Source organism: Mustela erminea, chromosome X (assembly GCF_009829155.1).
Source record: "Mustela erminea isolate mMusErm1 chromosome X, mMusErm1.Pri, whole genome shotgun sequence".
Lineage (NCBI taxonomy): Eukaryota > Metazoa > Chordata > Mammalia > Carnivora > Mustelidae > Mustela > Mustela erminea.
The window spans coordinates 27,758,755-27,776,873 of NC_045635.1; the positions used below are offsets into that span (position 1 = coordinate 27,758,755).

At 36.6% G+C, this 18,119-nt stretch overlaps 1 protein-coding gene across 6 annotated transcripts in view; it reads right to left on the bottom strand.

Annotated features, from left to right (window-relative positions):
- Positions 1 to 18,119, bottom strand: part of DMD (dystrophin) — a 2,094,983-nt gene that overhangs the window by 1,139,850 nt on the left and 937,014 nt on the right. For all 6 annotated transcript variants that reach the window (XM_032330377.1, XM_032330378.1, XM_032330375.1 and 3 more), the window contains one exon: positions 6,317 to 6,489. In XM_032330377.1, the coding sequence (XP_032186268.1) occupies positions 6,317 to 6,489 (173 nt within the window). The remainder of the gene's footprint in view (positions 1 to 6,316; positions 6,490 to 18,119) is intronic.

Here is an 18,119-nt window from a genome sequence, read left to right on the forward strand (position 1 = left end):
GAAAACAAAAATGTTCAATTACTTTGAGAAAAAGATTCAGGATATTGATCTTTGGTTAGCTCTAAGATTATATGAATTTTATATCTAGTCAATTTCTTATTTGAAGCAAGTTTTAAACTAACCTTGATGTGAACTGTAAAGATTTATAAGAATCTTAAAATGTTGAAGATATAAGGCAAATGATCCTGTATGAAATGACTATTATAAAAAGCAAATCACTCTGCAACTCTGGAGTGCTTTGAAATAGCAATAGGAACATACAGAAGAGACGCTGATAGGTAGAAACAGACTTATATTTAATGCATTTCAAAAAGCCCTTTCCTTAAATAATTACAACAGATATCCTCCATTCTATTCCTTTGCCAACCGTTGCCAACAAAGAAGAATTCAGAAGAGGTTATAAGTAAGCAAGGGAACATTATACTGTATGTTAACTAACTAGAATTTAAAGAAAAGCTTAAAAAAAATCTACAATCAAGGACTAGTTTAGGTATCTAATTCAAATGGTACACAGTACTGAATGATTCATGTTTTAAACAGAGTTTCAAAATAACAGTTATGAGATAAGGGTATAGTTTGTTGATAATTAGTTTGTTTTAATGAGACTGGTAAGTAGGAATGCATGGACATTAAATACCTCTGAACACCAACTATACAGGATTAATCCTTTGTGGCTTAAAGTTTGTCTCTGGTGGTAAAACCTCCATGTAACTGGCATCATCAGTCAAATCATATACTTCATTTCAGGCTGTGGGGTGCAAACAAAACCTCCTCTATTTGGCTTGCGATTGCCCTCTCGGTGCTATGCAAAGTGCAACAACTGGACAGTGAAAGATATTCACAATATGTAGGGATTGGTTTAAACTCTACAGAGCCCAGGAAGAAATACATACACTCAAACAGAGCAGAATAAAAGAGAAGGTGATACTCAGGAGGCTTAGCCCCTAAACTAAAATACACAAGAGAGAACAGAGGGCAGAGGAGACAGTGTAGAGGTGAAGTGTGCTGGATGCTGACTACATAAAATGATAAGGCAGGAAGAAAGCTGCCTTTCTTAAAGTTCTGATTATCTATTTCTGGCATATATGAAATGTCAGTGCTGTCAAATTATAGTTTCATCATCATCATTATCTTCAAAGAGTATTTATTAATCACAGTGCTATACTGGGCATCATACAGGCAAGCAAAATTGACATGATTTTTGATATCCAGGACCTAATAAAATAAATCAGAAAAATTGATGTAGAAAAAGCAGATAGCAAACAAGATACTTAACTTGGAAAAGCTTGAAGGTTAACAGTAAACTTTAAAATATTTAAAAAATATTTCTAAAATGCTTAGGTAAATTGGTGAATTTGCCTGTGTATCTATGAATAGGAATATTTTCTGATACATATGGAGAGATAAATAATGTGTTATTGTCTTTACATAGATAACTAAGTTTTAAAAATGAATTCTATCAAATCAATGATTTAATAAATAAGGATTTTCTTTTAAAAAGATCTTGATGTGAAGAACCGAAACAGAAGCCTTCTCCATACATCATGGCCCACAGTAGAAAAAAAGTGGGCCACAAATAGAAAATTTTACTTCTTCAATTTAACACATCTTTGTCTGTATCAGTCCCATGAATAAATGCATGAGAATTCTTTCCCTGGTCCATACAACATTGATTCTGGAATAAGATACAAAAAGACTTTCCCATGTTTAGGTTTTTTTTTTTTTTTAAGCTCTCCTTAATTCTCCCAAGTTCAAAAACTACCAGTAGAATCATGTATTAGTATGTATACTTATACCTGGCGGGAGAAGGGGAATATGAAAATCCAATCTTGCATGAAAATCTTTACCTTTAGTAGAGACTAATTCTAAGGCTGCAGTGTTAATCTTCCCTGAGTCGTCAGGATCCTGCATGTGCTTATCATGTATCTTCCCAACTACATATGGCTCTGTGACAAATAGAAGAGGCTGCTAATGCTGCAATAGCTGAATGTCTCATTTAGGAACAAACAATTCTGGAAAAGCTCCCAGAATATGCATCTGTCCCTCTAGCTTCCACTTTAGAGGATAAAATTGTATGGTGGTGACATGAGGATTAGTGTATTATTCTTTCCCTCTGTGAGGAGTATGGGGTTATTTCCCTCACCTTGACATGAGAGAAAAATATTTACTGAATGTCTCAGTAGAAAAATCACAAGTGAGAGAAAATGCTTATGAGAAACTTGCATTAGGAGTGGGCTTGCAGAATTACATGCTCATTCCCTAGAGTCTGAATACAGAGATGATTAAGGCACTTTCTCTTCAAATCAGATTTCTTTGGTTTCTATTCCTGTTTTCTCCCCTTTCATTTCTTTCATTGTCTCATTTTCCTTCATGCAGTACAAATGGCAGCAAGAATCTGTGAGTGCTTTAGTTTTCTGGACTTGGCACTAAGGGAATTGAACAAAGGAGAAATCCCTGGGGAAGCATCTTCCTGCTCTCTATCCCCCAGCATCTTATCAACATGTGGCCCCGTGGTCCCAGCATGATGGTGGTAACATTGGAAAATCTTTCTCTAGAGCAGTAGTGCCCACATACTTATCTGAGAGTAGGTACTGGTCAATTAGAAAATGTTCAGAGTCCATGGTGTAATGCCAAAAGTACAACAACGTAACATGCTCTTCTGTAAGATACACTTTTTTTTTTTTAATTTTGAGGTTAGGTCCTTCTTGTACTTAAAAAAAAGAATTTATGTATTATTTAAAAAATTTAAGTGTAAAATTCATTCAAGTATAGCATATACAGAGAAAAGAGTACAAATCACAAGTGCATAATTACATAAACTATCTTAACAGGAATATATCAATGCTAACAACATCCAGATCAAAAGATCTGCTCTTGTTAATCACTACTCTTCATAAAGGTAACAACTATATCTGACTGTTAACTCCCCAATATGCCCGTTTTTGAGTTTTTTATAAATGGACTCACAAAATATGTATTTTCTTCGCATCTGGCTTCTTGTCTGTAGCACTATCCTCCTATTTCTTATCTTCTGAAATATCACTGGTACTGGCATTTGATTTTTTTTTAATGTCCTCACCCTTCTTTCCCCATTTTATGACACTTCATTTTGATCTAAAAATTCACTATTGTAAGAATCACTACTCTTACTCTCATGTCCTCTTTACATCAGATCTAAAGCTCAGAATCACCTTGAATTTAACTACTTGTGTGTATGGGTGAGCCATCCCAAAGTATCTGACTAAATGGGATTCCAAAAAGGAATAGTGATTTTTTAAAAAAATCACTTACTTGATGTCAGATAAGAACTGTGTTGCTACACAATAATGCCATCTTATGGCTGTACAGCAATGTGTAGTCTAGAAACTGCTTTCATTTTTATTATCTCATTTGTACTGTGCTATCCTCTTAGGCTTGGGGAGTAATTTCCTGAAAATGGCGCAAATTCATTAACCATTTAAGGAATAGTAAAGCTGGTGTCAGAAAGAAAGTGAAGGGTGCCTGGGTGGCTCAGTGGGTTAAAGCCTTTGCCTCCAGCTCTGGTCATGATCTCAGGGTCCTGGGATCAAGCCCCGCATTTGACTTTCTGCTCAGCAGGGAGTTGCTTCCTCCTCTCTCTCTGTCTGCCTCTCTGCTTACTTGTGATCTCTGTCTGTCAAATAAATAAAATCTTAAAAAAAAGAAAGTAAGTAAAGACAACAGAGTATCTGGTACTCCTTAAACGTTTGTTGAAAGAAAGAATGGAGTATGTTTCTCTAATACTAGGTGGATCTTAGGTTAATTATCTCTTTATGTTCACATGTTTTCTGCAGGTATCTTTTGAAAGCAGTGAGTACCCACCAAGAATTAGATAACAACAGAATTTAGCAGCAATGTTAATTTCCCCAAAACTTAAATATTTATTTTACATATTTGTGTATCTATCCATATACATGGATCAGTACATAGATACACAGGATTCATGAATTAAATATTCATTGTGTTTACTGTTTGTGTTCCCACAGGGAAAAAAATCCACTTTTAGTATTTTGGAGATTCGCAACTTTACTAAGACAAGACACATGTTGAAATTCTATTTGCGGGAAGACAAGGTATGAACGCAAGTCTTTTAGATAATGAGTGAGCAGTCACAGATAAGTCTGGCTTTTAATTCTTTACTTGTCCTCACCTAAAAAGTAATGTCTATTTTACTTTATGACATTTAATAAAAGTTTTGCCATTATAGCATTCATGAATTTGGTGATTAATGATGGTCCCAGAACCTATGCCTTATGAATGTCAAGAGTCTAATGCATTTTCTCATATTTGTAACTTATTGTGGGTATACACTACGCAAACCTATTAGAGCTAAATATTTTGGTGAAATGGAAATATGCAGATGTGCTATTTAATATGTATTTGGGTAAGTCATTTAATACCTTTGTAATATAGTGTCCTCTGTAAAACAATGAAGTAGGATAAAACCACTAAGGTCATTTCTAGCTGTAAACATTTCTTTATTATTAATCATTAAATATCAACAATAGTTTGGCTTATTTTTCAACAGGTAGTCACTCTTCTTCCCTTCCCACTGTAGAAAGAGACTATTTTGCCCCTCTCTTGAGGTCAGGCCTTCTCTGGCCAGTGGAATGGGAGTGAATTTAATGTGGGCCCAGGCCAGAAGTGGCCTGTAATATAAGCACAGGTCCACAAAGGAGTTTTACATCTGGTCCATCGTCTGGAGATCTGTCATGAGAAGAGAATGCCACTGACCCTGCATTTTAGGCTCAGGAGAAAGAGACAGAACAGACCTTAACCTGATGCATATCTCAGAGCCTGCCTCAGCTATCCTACAGTTTGAAACAGCTGCCCATGAGCCCAGCCTTAGTCAGCCAAACCACAGGCAACTTAAAGACCCATGACCATGAAAATAAATCCTTTTTGTTTTATGTCACTGGGTTCTGGAGTACAGCTTTATATACCACCATATTATGGTAATGGCTGAGTAATACATGGTCATACATGAATCATATATGAAAACAATAGCAATATAGCCATTATTACTGTCTCAAAGGTGTTTTGGTAGAACAGACTTTGGAGAGGTTGTAGGACAGGCGGGGACTGATAAGTCATGAGACTGAACAAAAGGACGATGGTCATGTGAAGGCCTTAAATGTCCAATAAAGGAATCTGGACTTAATTCTAAGGAGAATGAAATAATGGTACTAAAGTTCTTAGATCTTAGAAAAACAACCCTGGATGAAAGATAATTGGGAACAAAATGGGGATGATTATTAGAATTAATGGAGATTTCTGCTGTAAGTATCAGTTTAGAAACCTACTATAGTAAATAAAGAACTAAAGTGGAAGTAAGGATATTTAGAAATGGACAGATAAGACAGTTAAGAGGGACGTCCCCTGGAATTATTAAAAATGGTTTTCTTTGAGAATAATAAAGAACACTGTCAATCTTTAGAACTATAATCATTAAAACAGATTGTTTTAAATCATTAGAACTCCATTACTTTTAACCTAAAATAGGAAAAGAAAACAACATTCTACCTTCTTGTCATGTGAGGCTAAAGAATATGTGAATTTTTGAAAATGTGGTTACAAGCTATGTATGTTAATTAAGGCAAGCCCTAAAAAATTATTTTAAATCAACAAATTACTCATAGCAAAAATAGTTGAGGGACTGCAATATGTTATATATCACCTTCAAAATAGAACTGGTAATCTAAAACAAAATAGAACTGGTAAGTGTAAATCAACTTTTTGCTGATAGCTTATATTTCAAACATATTAATCTAAATATCAATTTGCTATAAATAGATAGGACACAGATCTGACCAAAGATATGCATTTTATACTGTACAGTTGTTTAAGCCTCCTCAATTAAATGACAAAACCTTCAAAATACAACTGATAAGTGAAAATCAACTTTCCACTGATAGCTTATATTTCAAACATATTAATCTAAATATCAGTTTGCTATAAATATATAGGACACAGATTTGACCAAAGATAGGTACTTTATACTGTACAGTTGTTGGAGCCACCTCAATAAATGACAAAACCTATTTGACATTACATGAAATTTTAGAAAGTAATATAGTGTGCCCCAACATAATGTTAACCCCAGTACAGAATAATTTCTAGAATTCAGATTATTAGTCTATTCACCATTATTGATTCTCACTTCACTTACCTTTTCCCAATGATAATAACACTTCTTCCTTTCTTCGTCCCTACCTTTCCATGGAGAACACTGAAATGAACTTCAGAGTTTTCTCTGAAAACAGGTATAGTAATTTAGGAAAATAAAAGTGTTACCTACCCTTGTCGGTCCTTGTATATTTTGTTAACTCTTTCCCATTGGACATCGAGCCGTGAGAGAGCTTCCTGGAGCTTTGCCCTTTCTGCTGGGGTGGCACTGTGCAATGCTGCTGTCTTCTTATTGTGTATGATGTCAATCCGACCTGAGATTTGTTGCAAGTTGTCTTTTATGTTCTGTGATATAGAAAATTTGAAATACATCAGAAATGTATCAGCTGTCTATGAAAAGAGATAAAAGAAAATTTATAAACCTCAGAAATAACAATAGCCTTGTAATTCTTTTTTTTTGTATTTCAAGTTTTTATTTAAATTCTAGTGAGTTAACATATTATATAATATTCACTTTAGGGGTAGAATTTAGAGAATCTTCAGTTGTATGTAAAACCTAGTGCTTACCACAGCAAGTGCCCTCCTTAATCCTCATCTCCTCATTTAACTCACCCACACCACCACTCTAGCAACCCTGTTGTTGTCTATAGTTCAGAGTCTCTCTTATGGTTTGCCTCCCTCTCCCTTTTATACTTTCCCTTATATTCATCTGTTTTGTTTCTTCCACATATGAGTAAAATTATATGGTATTTGTCTTTCAAAGACTGACTTATTTCACTTGGCATAATACCCTCCAGCTCCATCAACATCATTGCAAATGGCAAGATTTCATTCTTTCTTATGGCTGAGTAGTATTCCATTGTGTGAGAGAAAGAGTATGTGAGTATACATGTATATATATATGGGCTCTGGAGTACACGTTTATACCATATATATGTATGGTATTTTTTATACCATATATATGTATATACATGTACACACACACACACACACACACACACATACTACCTCTTCTTTATCCATTCATCAGTTGATGGACATTTGGCATTTGGGCTGTTTCCGTAATTTGGCTATTATAGATCAACCCTTCAATTCTTCTCCTTCGTTTTTTTTTATGTTATGTTAGTTGCCATAGAATACACCATTAGTTTTTGATGTAGTGTTCCATGATTCATTGTTTGTGTCTAACACATAGCGCTCCATGTAATACATGCCCTCCTTAATACCCATTACCAGGCTCACCCATTCCTCAACCCCCTCCCCTCTGAAACCCTCAGTTTGTTTCGTGGAGTCCATAGTCCCTCATGGTTCATCTCTCCCTACAATTTTCCCCTTCATTTTCCCCTTCCTTCTTTTAATGTCCTCCATGTTATTCCTTATGTTCCACAAGTGAAACCATGTGATACTTGACTCTCTCTGCTTGACTTATTTCACTCAGCATAATCTCTTCTAGTCCCATCCACGTTGATGCAAAAGTTGGGTATTCACCTTTTCTGATGACTGAATAATATTCCATTGTATATGAGGACCACATCTTCTTTATCCTTCAGGCTGTTGAAAGGCATCTTGGGTCTTTCCACAGTTTGGCTATTGTGGACACTGTTGCTATGAATGTTGGGGTTCATGTGGCCCTTCTTTTCACTACATCTGTATCTTTGAAGTAAATACCCAGTGGTGCAATTGCTTGGGCATAAGGTAGCTCTATTTTTAATTTTTTGAGAAACTGCCACACTGTTTTCTAAAGTGGCTGTATCAACCCGCATTCCCACCAAGAATGTAAGAGGGTTCCTCTTTCTCCACAGCATCTCCAACATTTGTTGTTACTTGTCTTGTCAATTTTTGCCATTCTAACTGGTGTAAGGTGGTATCCCAATGTGGTTTTGATTTCAATTTCCCTGATGGCTAAAAATGATGAATATTTTTTCATGTGTAGGTTAGCCATTTGTATGTCTTCTCTGAAGAAGTGTCTGTTCATGTCTTCTGCCCATTTTTTGACCTGATTATTTGTTTTCTGAGTATTGAGTTTGAGAAGTTCTTTATAGAACTTGGATATCAGCCCATTATACACTACAGTCCTGCAATTCTTAATTACTGACTTATTAAAATCATCATCACTGAATTCCAGTGATTTCAACATGTTCAGTTTCATTGGTTAATTCACAGTCCTCATCAAAATGTGATATATAACTCCCTCCATCTTAACACTCTATCTTCATTTGGCTTCTGTAACCTGAACTCTTCCTGGTTTTTCTTCCACCTTCTTGTCCACTGCTTCCCTGGTCTTTACAGTTTACAGTTCTCCATACAAGAGCCAAAAAGATTTTTTTCAAAACATAAATCAGTCATATTCCTACTCTGTTCAAAATCCTCCAATGGCTCCTCATCAAGGTCATCATCTTTACCATGACCTATTAAGTTCTAAATGACTTGGCTGTACGTTGGTTGTATGTTGTCTACCTTTCTGATCTTACTTTTCTTAGTCTCCTCTGAGTCTAGAATGTTTCAGCCTCATTAACCTTTTTGTGTTTCTCAAGAATGCCAAGCATTCTCTTGCTTCCAGGTTTCTCCTGTACTTGCTGTTCTCTCTGCCAAAAATATTCTTTCACTCCAAGACATTTATATGACTAGTACTCTCACTTCTTTCTCATCTAAGAAGAGCCCTCTCTACCACTCTATTTTAAATAGAAGGACTAACAATTTTGTATTCCCTGTATTCTTCATTTTTCTTCCTGACATTTATGACTAACATTAAATTATATATCTACCAGTCTTTCTACACTACTAGACTAGACCCTATAAGTATAGGAAATGTTGTCTGTCTAAATTTCTACTGGGTTCTCAGAACTTAAACTTATTCATGGCACATGGTAAGTTACTCAACGTATTTTGTTGAATAAATGAAGAAACTACTGTATCCTATAAGTTAATTCAAAAATTTTCATCTGTATTATATTTAAGGGAAAAAAACCTAAAAAAACCCCACACAAGTTCATTATGCAATACACATCTTTAATAATATTGATTTTTTTAAAAAATGCTAAAAAGTATATATTTGGTTAGTCTTACTAGTATGAATTTGATCATTTTGCTCATCTGAATTGTTATAGACATGTCAATTGAGCAAACATTTTTGAATTCTACCATACACCAGGATCAATACAAAGGAAGCAAAGGTATGTGAAGCACAGTTTTATTTGTTTGTTTTTAAGAAGTTTGAAATGGACCTTATTGTGGTAGATAGAGAGGGTGTGGTTTGGAGAAATGAAGGAAGAAATAATACTGTATAAGCCCCAGCTAGATGACAAGAAGGAATTTGATGAGCATTCTAAGTCTATTCTTTTATGGAAGATCAAAGAAGGACTGAATCATATACCATATTTGGTCATACATTGAGGAAAGAACTCATGAAGGAAGTGCAATTTGGAGTGTACATAGCTGAGTAGTTAAAGTGAGAAGGGCATTATGCTTACTAGGTAACACATATGCAAATAAAGGGAAGATGAAAAGTCATATTTGGCTGACTTTTTGGAAATGTAGAGGATTAGAAGAAGATGGTTCAGGAAACAGAGGCTAGAGATGTTTAATAATGTGCTTTAGAGATTCTGAATGCAAGTCAGTAACTCATGGGAAGCCATGATTCATCTAGTAATTGTGATGGAAAATTTCAAATATATACAAAAGCAAGAAAGGAGTACAAATAATCCCCCTGGAACCTACTGTCTAGACACATAGACCTGAGGAACAGAGCAGAGAGCCCAGATATGGACCCTCAACTTTATGGTCAACTAATCCTTGACAAATCAGGAAAAAAATATACAGTGGAAAAAATAGTCTCTTCAATAAATGATGCTGGGAAAATTGGGCAGCTATGTGTAGAAGAACATTCTCTTACACCATACACAAAGATAAATTTGAAATGGATTAAAGACCTCAATGTGAGGCAGGAATCCATCAGAATCCTAGAGGACAACACAGGCAGTAACCTCTTTGACATTGGCCACAGCAACTTCTTTCAAGATACGTCTCCAAAGGCAAAGGAAACAAAAGAGAAAATGAACTTTTAGGACTTCATCAAGATCAAAAGCTTCTGCACAGCAAAGGAAACTGTCAGCAAAACAAAGAGGCAACCCATGGAATGGGAGATGATACTCGCAAACGACAGTACAGACAAAAGGCTGATATCCAAGTTATATAAAGGACTCCTCAAACTCAACACACACAAAACAGATACTCACATCAAAAAATGGGAAGAAGCCATGAACATATACTTCTCCAATGAAAACATACAAATGGCTAACAAACAAATGAATAAATGAATAAATGTTTATCATCACTAGCCATCAGGGAAATTCAAATCAAAACCATATTGAAATACCACCTTACGCCAGTTATAATGGCCAAAATTAACAGGACAGGAAACAACATGTGTTGAAGAGGATGTGGAGAAAGGGGAACCTTCTTACACTGTTGGTGGGAATGCAAGTTGGTAAAGCCACTTTGGAAAACACTGTGGCGATTCCTTAAGTAATTAAAAATAGAGCTTCCCTTTTAACCTGCAATTGCACTTACTGGGTATTTACAACTAAGATACAGATGTAGTGAAAAGAAGGGCCATCTGTACCCCAATTTTCATAGCAGCAATTTCCACAGTTGCCAAACTGTGGAAAGAACCAAGATGCCCTTCAATGGACGAATGGATAAAGAAGATGTGGTCCATATATACAATGGAGTATTATGTCTCCATCAGAAAGGATGAATACCCAACTTTTCTATCAACATGGACAGGACTGGAAGAGACTATGCTGAGTGAAACAAGTCAAGCAGAGAGAGTCAATTATATGGTTTCACTTACTTGTGGAGCATAAGGAATAACATGGAAGACATGGGGAGATGGACAGGAGAAGGGAGTTGGGGGAAATTGGAGGGGGAGATGAACCATGAGAGACTGTGGACTCTGAGGAACTAACTGAGGGTTTTGAAGGAGAGAGGGGTGGGAAGTTGGGTGAGCCTGGTGGTGGTATTATGGAGGGCACATATTGCATGGAGCACTGGGTGTGGTGCATATATAATGAATTGTGGAGCACTGAAAATAAATTATTTTTTTTGAAACCATCAAGATAATTAAGTATCTTGTTGGTATTCACATCGGAGTTGGATTGAGAAAGTTGGTTAGGAAGAAAACTTGGCAGAACTTTATGACTGTGTATTGAGTGAAGAAGAGGAAAGACTCAAATTATTCCCAAGCTTCTGGCCTGTGCACCTGGATGAATAGTAGTGTCACTGGGTAAAAGGATTTCAGATGGATAAACAGGTTCTCTGTGTGTAAGTGCTGAGTTCAGTTTTGCATATGATCATACTGAGAAGCCTTGGAGCATAGCCTGTAGATATCCAATAGGCAGCTGGCATCAGATTTTGCAGACTAATGAGACGGTGACTATTGTCATTTCTTTTCCTTTTTCCTTTTTCCTTTTCTCTCTCTCTCTCTCTCTCTCTCTTTTCTTCCTTTTTTTTTTCTTTTTTAGAGAGAGAGAGGGAGACTACATGGAAGTCAGGGGAAGGTAGGGGCAGAAGGAGAGAGAGAAAGAGATTCTTAAGCAGGCTTCACACCCAGTGTGGAGTCCAACATGGGGCTCAATCTCACAACCCTGAGATCATGACCTGGGCCAAAATCCAGAATCAGAGACTCAACTGCCTGAGCCACCCAGGTGCTCCTCTTTTCACATTTCTGCATGGTCTGAGCTTTCTAAGCAAAGAGCACCATCATCTGGGTTAAAGATGACTGAATAGCAAACATACCTTAGTGTTCAGACTAGAGCAATGTACCAGAAAGACCTGGAAACACTTTTCCCAGATCCATTTGCTTATGTGCCAATTTATATCTGAAGATAAGAGACCTAGACCTTTCCTCTCTCTGGACAGGTTTTTTACCCCCTTGACCAAAGGTCTCTGTTTCTGTTTCACTTTTTCTGTCAGATATCCCAGCTGCCTTGCATAAACTCTGTTATCCATAAATTTGGGGACTCTCTCCCTTGGTGTGAGTTCTGCATACATAGATAAATTCGCAGCTCTCTCAGCACTGCCCCATGGGGATTTGGGGCATGTGCACTAGTGCTAAGATGCTCTTGAGTAATTAATGATGTGTTCTCTGATCCATAGGTCTTGGGTTTCCATCAGAATAGATAAATATAATACAAAACCTTAATAAGTACCAATAAAAGGAAAGTTTTTTCCTACTTTCAAAAAAATTGGGGAGGATTTTAACCATGCGTGAGATGGAGACTAGACCAGATAGTGAGGGGCTGTTGCTGAGCCTATAGCTTCCTAGGAGGTAGTCTTGAACAAACTCTACAAGTCACATAGAGCATCAGGAAGGAGGTTTGGGGCAGATATTAGGAGGTTTTCCTGCATCATTCTAAGACTTCATGGCTGTGGTGCATGAAGACATGACCTGGTGGAGGACGAAGCTGTAGAAGCAAGTAAGGATATAGAAAATATCAGTTGTAAGGGTAAAAGTCAGTGCTTCTGTTAGGATCAAAAAAAAAAAAAAAGCATCTGTCTTCCCAGGTAGAGACTGGGTAAAACACTATGGTTATGGGTGATATGAATAATTTCAGAGAGAGAAAGAGACAGAGAGTGGGAGGAAAGGGGATTGTTTCTAAAATTCCAGGATGTTGTCTTCAAGTTTGTGTACACCTTACAATAGGGAGCCTTCATTATTTTTTTAAGCAACTCAATTTAAGCCTGTGGTAATAATATTTATCTGACAGGTCACGTATTACCGTGTGAGGGGAAGGAGGGCACACTAACATAGAAATAAACCACAAGATTATTTATCTTGAGGAATAAGGGTTAAAATTATGTTCTACCAGTGTTACATACAGAATAGCTAATCACTGGAATAACACCCCTAGGTGTTATTTAATTGCACAAGAGGTGGTCAAGTTGCTCAGAGAAGTTTGTTAGAATAAAACAGTGAGAGGAATGGTTGGCTAAGGATGAGCCTCCATGGAAAGAAACAGCTGAGGAAGAAGATGAATATGCCTGAAGAGTAATTGTCATCAGACCTAGGAGGAGAGCCAGAAAAGCAAAGTATTTCACAACGAAGAGAAGGAAGAGCATCAGGAAGGGGAGAGGGAACTGCCAACAAGCCAAGTGCAGCTGGGAACAGGAGTGAATAGGCAACTTGGCAATTCAGGAAGTCATTTGGGTGATCTTATCTGGAGCAATTCCACTATCTTCAAAGTGTGAAAAATCTGGACAGAGCAAACAGTCTTCCACTGTCATCCTCTTTCACTACAAAATTGAAAATGGCTTAGTACTACACTGCAGTTCACTTTATTTGACATAAAACACTTGTTACTGAGGAAAATTTTACTACTAATTAAAACAAAACCGATAATGCAACAGAAATTTTAAAAAGACAGAATGGATATGGTATATGTTATCAATGCCCTAGAAGTCACTGTAGTCAAACCGTCATTTCATATGCTTTCTTTTCTTTTATTCACCTGGCAAAATTGCATTACAATCTTCTGAGAGCTCTGAGCCTGCAGCGTTGGGTAGAATGGTTAGGGTTAGCCTGCTAGCTTGATTAGGTTGGGTGCTAGGAACAGGTACCAACGTGACTTCTTTGCTGTTTCTGTGAATTCGATTTACCTGGGCTGCCTGATTTCACTACCGCTCATGTCCTACTGATGTAAGTCATCGACTCCATTTTAGTGTGGCTGCCAGCCCAAGGGCAACAATCCAGAACTCTGACAATCCCTCCATTTGATACCAAAATCCAGGTGATAGACAGCCTGATTACTTAAATTTACGCTGAGGCAACCAGGCACATTTCCCTGTACATTGGGAGCCCACCTACTTAAAATAAATAGCTGTGATGTCCAAGGTGGATAAAGGGCAAGAGAAGGGAAGGAGGATCTTCCCCATCAGAATAAAAGTCATCTGTTTCTGGCTTTGATGTGGGGCATGTTTATATGAGTGTGTACACACACATGTACACACATATGCACACACACACACAATAGGTACATGCATTCTCACTTGGAGGATGTGAGCTTGCAAAACTTCCTGATTTTAATCCAAATCTCTGGAGAACTCCCAGTTCTCTAGAAAGTGGTAGAGTTTCTCAGAATTGAGTTATAAACAGTTTCAGCAATGCTGGGCAGCATGTTGCAAAGACAGGAAAATTTTCTATCTTAAATGAGAAAAGCAAAAAGCAAAAACTGGGGCAGGGGATGTCACACTCCCTGGATATCTAGATAATAGCTCCTTGGTGTATTTTCAGAGAATGTTGTCAAAATTGGCTGGAGTCCAGGAAATCCTTTTTAAAGTCCCTACACATGCTCTTGTCCCTGAGGCACTGCACACAGAAAAATGGTACATGCACCAAAGAAAATTCTGTAGCAGTTTTCACAGTTTAAAGCCAAAGATGAGATCTTTTATAGCTTTTTACTCTTCTAGTTTGTCTAGAAATAAGTGATCTTTATAGCTTCTGACCCTCTAAAAATGAAATCATAGTCCCTGTAGTTGCTATGGTGATAAAAAAAATTCCTAGGATCAGTATAGAATATATTATTTTCATTTCTATCCCTGAATAATTCCTTATAGTACCTGAAAACATGATAGCAAAATCACAAAGTAACCACTTTTTAGTTATTTTTTCTTTTACTTTTGACATGACCGCCCCACCCTCTCTCTCAGTTGGGTAAGATGCATGTTAGTCACTATCCCTGCGAAAGGAAACTTTAATTCCTGGAAGGCATTTGTACATGGCTGTGTATAGTTTAAGTCCTTAATATTTTAAAATAGCATTCTTGTAACTCAGCTTTATGGAATCAAGTCAGTTAAATAAGACTGTTATTTATACACTGTTAATAGAGATAAAAATAGTAACTTTCACAACTGGAAGATGAAGTCCAGTTATGTCAAATAAGGAAAAACAGAAAATTAGGAACTGGGGTGCCTGGGTCGCTGGCTTAGTTCGTTAAGTCTCCGCCTTCAGCTCAGGTCATGATCCCGGGGTCCTGGGATCCAGCACCACGTCACTCTCCCTGATCAATGGGAAGCCTGTTTCTCCCTCTCCTTCCTACTCATGCCTTCTCTCACTATCTCTGTCTCTCTGTCTCTCAAATAAATAAATAAATATGTTTGAAAAAAAGATTATGAACTACACTGTTATAAGTCAGATTTATAGTTGGAAAGCTAATGGTTTAAATAAGAGTCCCTTGATAAGACAGACATGAAAAGCCCGAACTTGGAGACAAATGATATTTAAAAACACAAGTCTCCCTTTAGAGAGAAATTGGTCTTTAAAAGGGATTCATAACACAAACAATTTGAACCTAGAAGTACTTTGTTTATTCAAGTATGGGTAAGAAGTGCCTTCAATGGGTTAAAAAGAGAAACTGAATACTATAGACCATGTATCAAGGGACCCAAACAAGGGACCTTTTTTCCCAATTAATCAGGTTGAGATAAAGGCCTCAAGTAACTCTTCACTCTGTTCTCTTCTCTATCATAAGGGACAGATTTTTGCTGTTCAGTTTTTCTTCTGTTTAATGTAAAGCAGCAACTACTCCCTTGTTGTCAGAATGTTTCATTACAGAGCATGCTTTTATCCACCTAAACGGTAAACCTATTTGTACAAATGTCAACGTCGATACTATGGAAATTGAAAAGGGCTGGAAGAGGGGATGGTGGTATTTGATAAATTGAACTTATTGCAAACAAGATGAAAATAAACTTAAAAAAATTATTGAAATTTCAATGTTGTTTCTTACCTTCCACTAAATTCTTTGTCTCAGAAATATGATACAGAGTGTCAGTATGATCTCTAGTACTTAAAATAGTATAATTTCTGTTTTGTTTTCTCTGTGTTCATGAAAATCAGTGGGCATCTCACACAATATATAAAATTCAATCCAGTAGTTGTTTAAACTTCAGCATGGAATTAAAAAATAAGGATGCCTATAATTTACCGGCATCTTTAGTCCTATTTATACCAAAGAGTAACTTCAAAAACACCTTCATGAGTTTAAAACTCTTAACCAAGGTAGAATTTAAAATATGTTGATTTTAGATATATATACAAATATTAATCTGAAATTATTTCTTCTATTTTAAAGTTTGTATTAACATATTCAGAAACTTTTAGAATTTTGCTTCAAATTTTGCCAGTACTGCCTTAGTAAAAATGTTTCCATAAGGGGAAAAATGGTATCTTAAAGTTAAAACAATATAGTTTCAGAGATAGAAACATATAAGATAATATGAAAAGTATGAAATTGACTGTTTAGGGTACTTTCCCCTAAAAGTGACTTCCATATGATGATATTCTGGTTTCAAGTATAATGAACTTCATTTTAAATCTCTCTCTCTCTCCATCAGTCCATCCATCCATTGCTCTAAAATTGCTTTCCAGTGATTCTTCAGACATCATTCCTCCAAGTGACTCATGTGAGCAGATGCCTATAAATACCTATAATTCACATTAGTTCCTGAAAGAAATTTCTATTTATTAGTTCACCAATAGATTCCTCACTGCAACTTCTCCCACTCCTGCAGCAGTCAGTACTGTTAACCATAGCCCTCATCAACCAGCCCTGGCCTCCCTGGTCTTACCTCATTTTGCTAAGCCCCAGCTTTTTCTCTATTTCTCTGTCTACCTCTGTCCTACTCATTAATTCAACAAGTAACTATCGAAAACCTACCATGTGCCAGGCATATTCTATGTACTAGGGATGTGAAGGTGAGCCAGAAAGACAAAGTCATCCTATTTCTGTTAATTTGAAAACACTTTTCTGTGGCCTTAAGCAGAGTCAGTCATTAAATGACTGAGTCCCTTCATCTGCTGGATGCGCCCTCTGTTGGGCGCTATCAGCAGTGGGTCTATGATACTATGTTGGCATCTGGCTTATGCCATTTCCCGCCTCCACCAGTAAGATCCATTTGTGTCAAACTGATATTTAGGTCATGGGAGTGGCTGAGGTTGTCCACAGAAGTGGCATTAGAAAGAAAGTGGGCTGGGAAAAGAACAGAGGAAAAGATACCTTTTGTGAGCAAGTGTGAAGAAGAGCTAACAAATTACTCTTAATCACTCCCATATGTATATCTCTAATCAAGATCCTCTCCTAAGCTGTGACTTACATATATCCAGCTGTCTCTTTGATATTTATGAGGATGTCTAATAAACATCTTAAGCTTAACATATGACAATTAAACTTATATCAAATCTTGTAGCCTAACCTGATCTTCTTGCAATTTTTCACATTATTTAGTTAAATGGAAGCTCCATTTCTTTCAGGTGTCCACAACAAAATTCTTAATGTTACCCTTGAATCCTATCTTGACCAACCTGCATGCAAGTGTCCACCAAATCCTATGAGCTCTGCTTTCAGAATGTATCTAAAATCTGACCCCGCCACCACTGTGACCCAAACCACCATCTCCAGCTTGGAAAATTCTGAATATGGGCATAACAGTACTTTCTATATAGGGTTGTTTGTGATGATCATTTGAGTTACCACAAGCAAAGAATTTAAAACGTGTCCTGGGACATAATGAATAAGTGGTAGCTATTAGTACTATCAAAATTCCAAATACATCCAAACTACAGATATTCAAAAGTTTTTTCCTCTGTAAAATTATTCTGTTTTAGCTCTCTACACTGCTTTCTCCTCTTCCTGGATTTGGTTACACTTATGCATTATACTATATTTTGCCCATATTATGTCTTTCCTACTTGTTTGTATCACTATGATACCTGTATCCAATTAATGTTACAGATTACCAGAGTGCAGGGATAAAATCTTATATTTCTCTTTTAGAGTGTTAAACACATTATCTGGGCCTTAATAAATAACTGTTGAATTGAACCAAAGAGTACAGTCAAAGCTCTGAATCCTAACTTGCTTATAAAAATCCAATTTGAATGGAATCACTGAACCTTAAGATTTGTTACATTGTTCTTG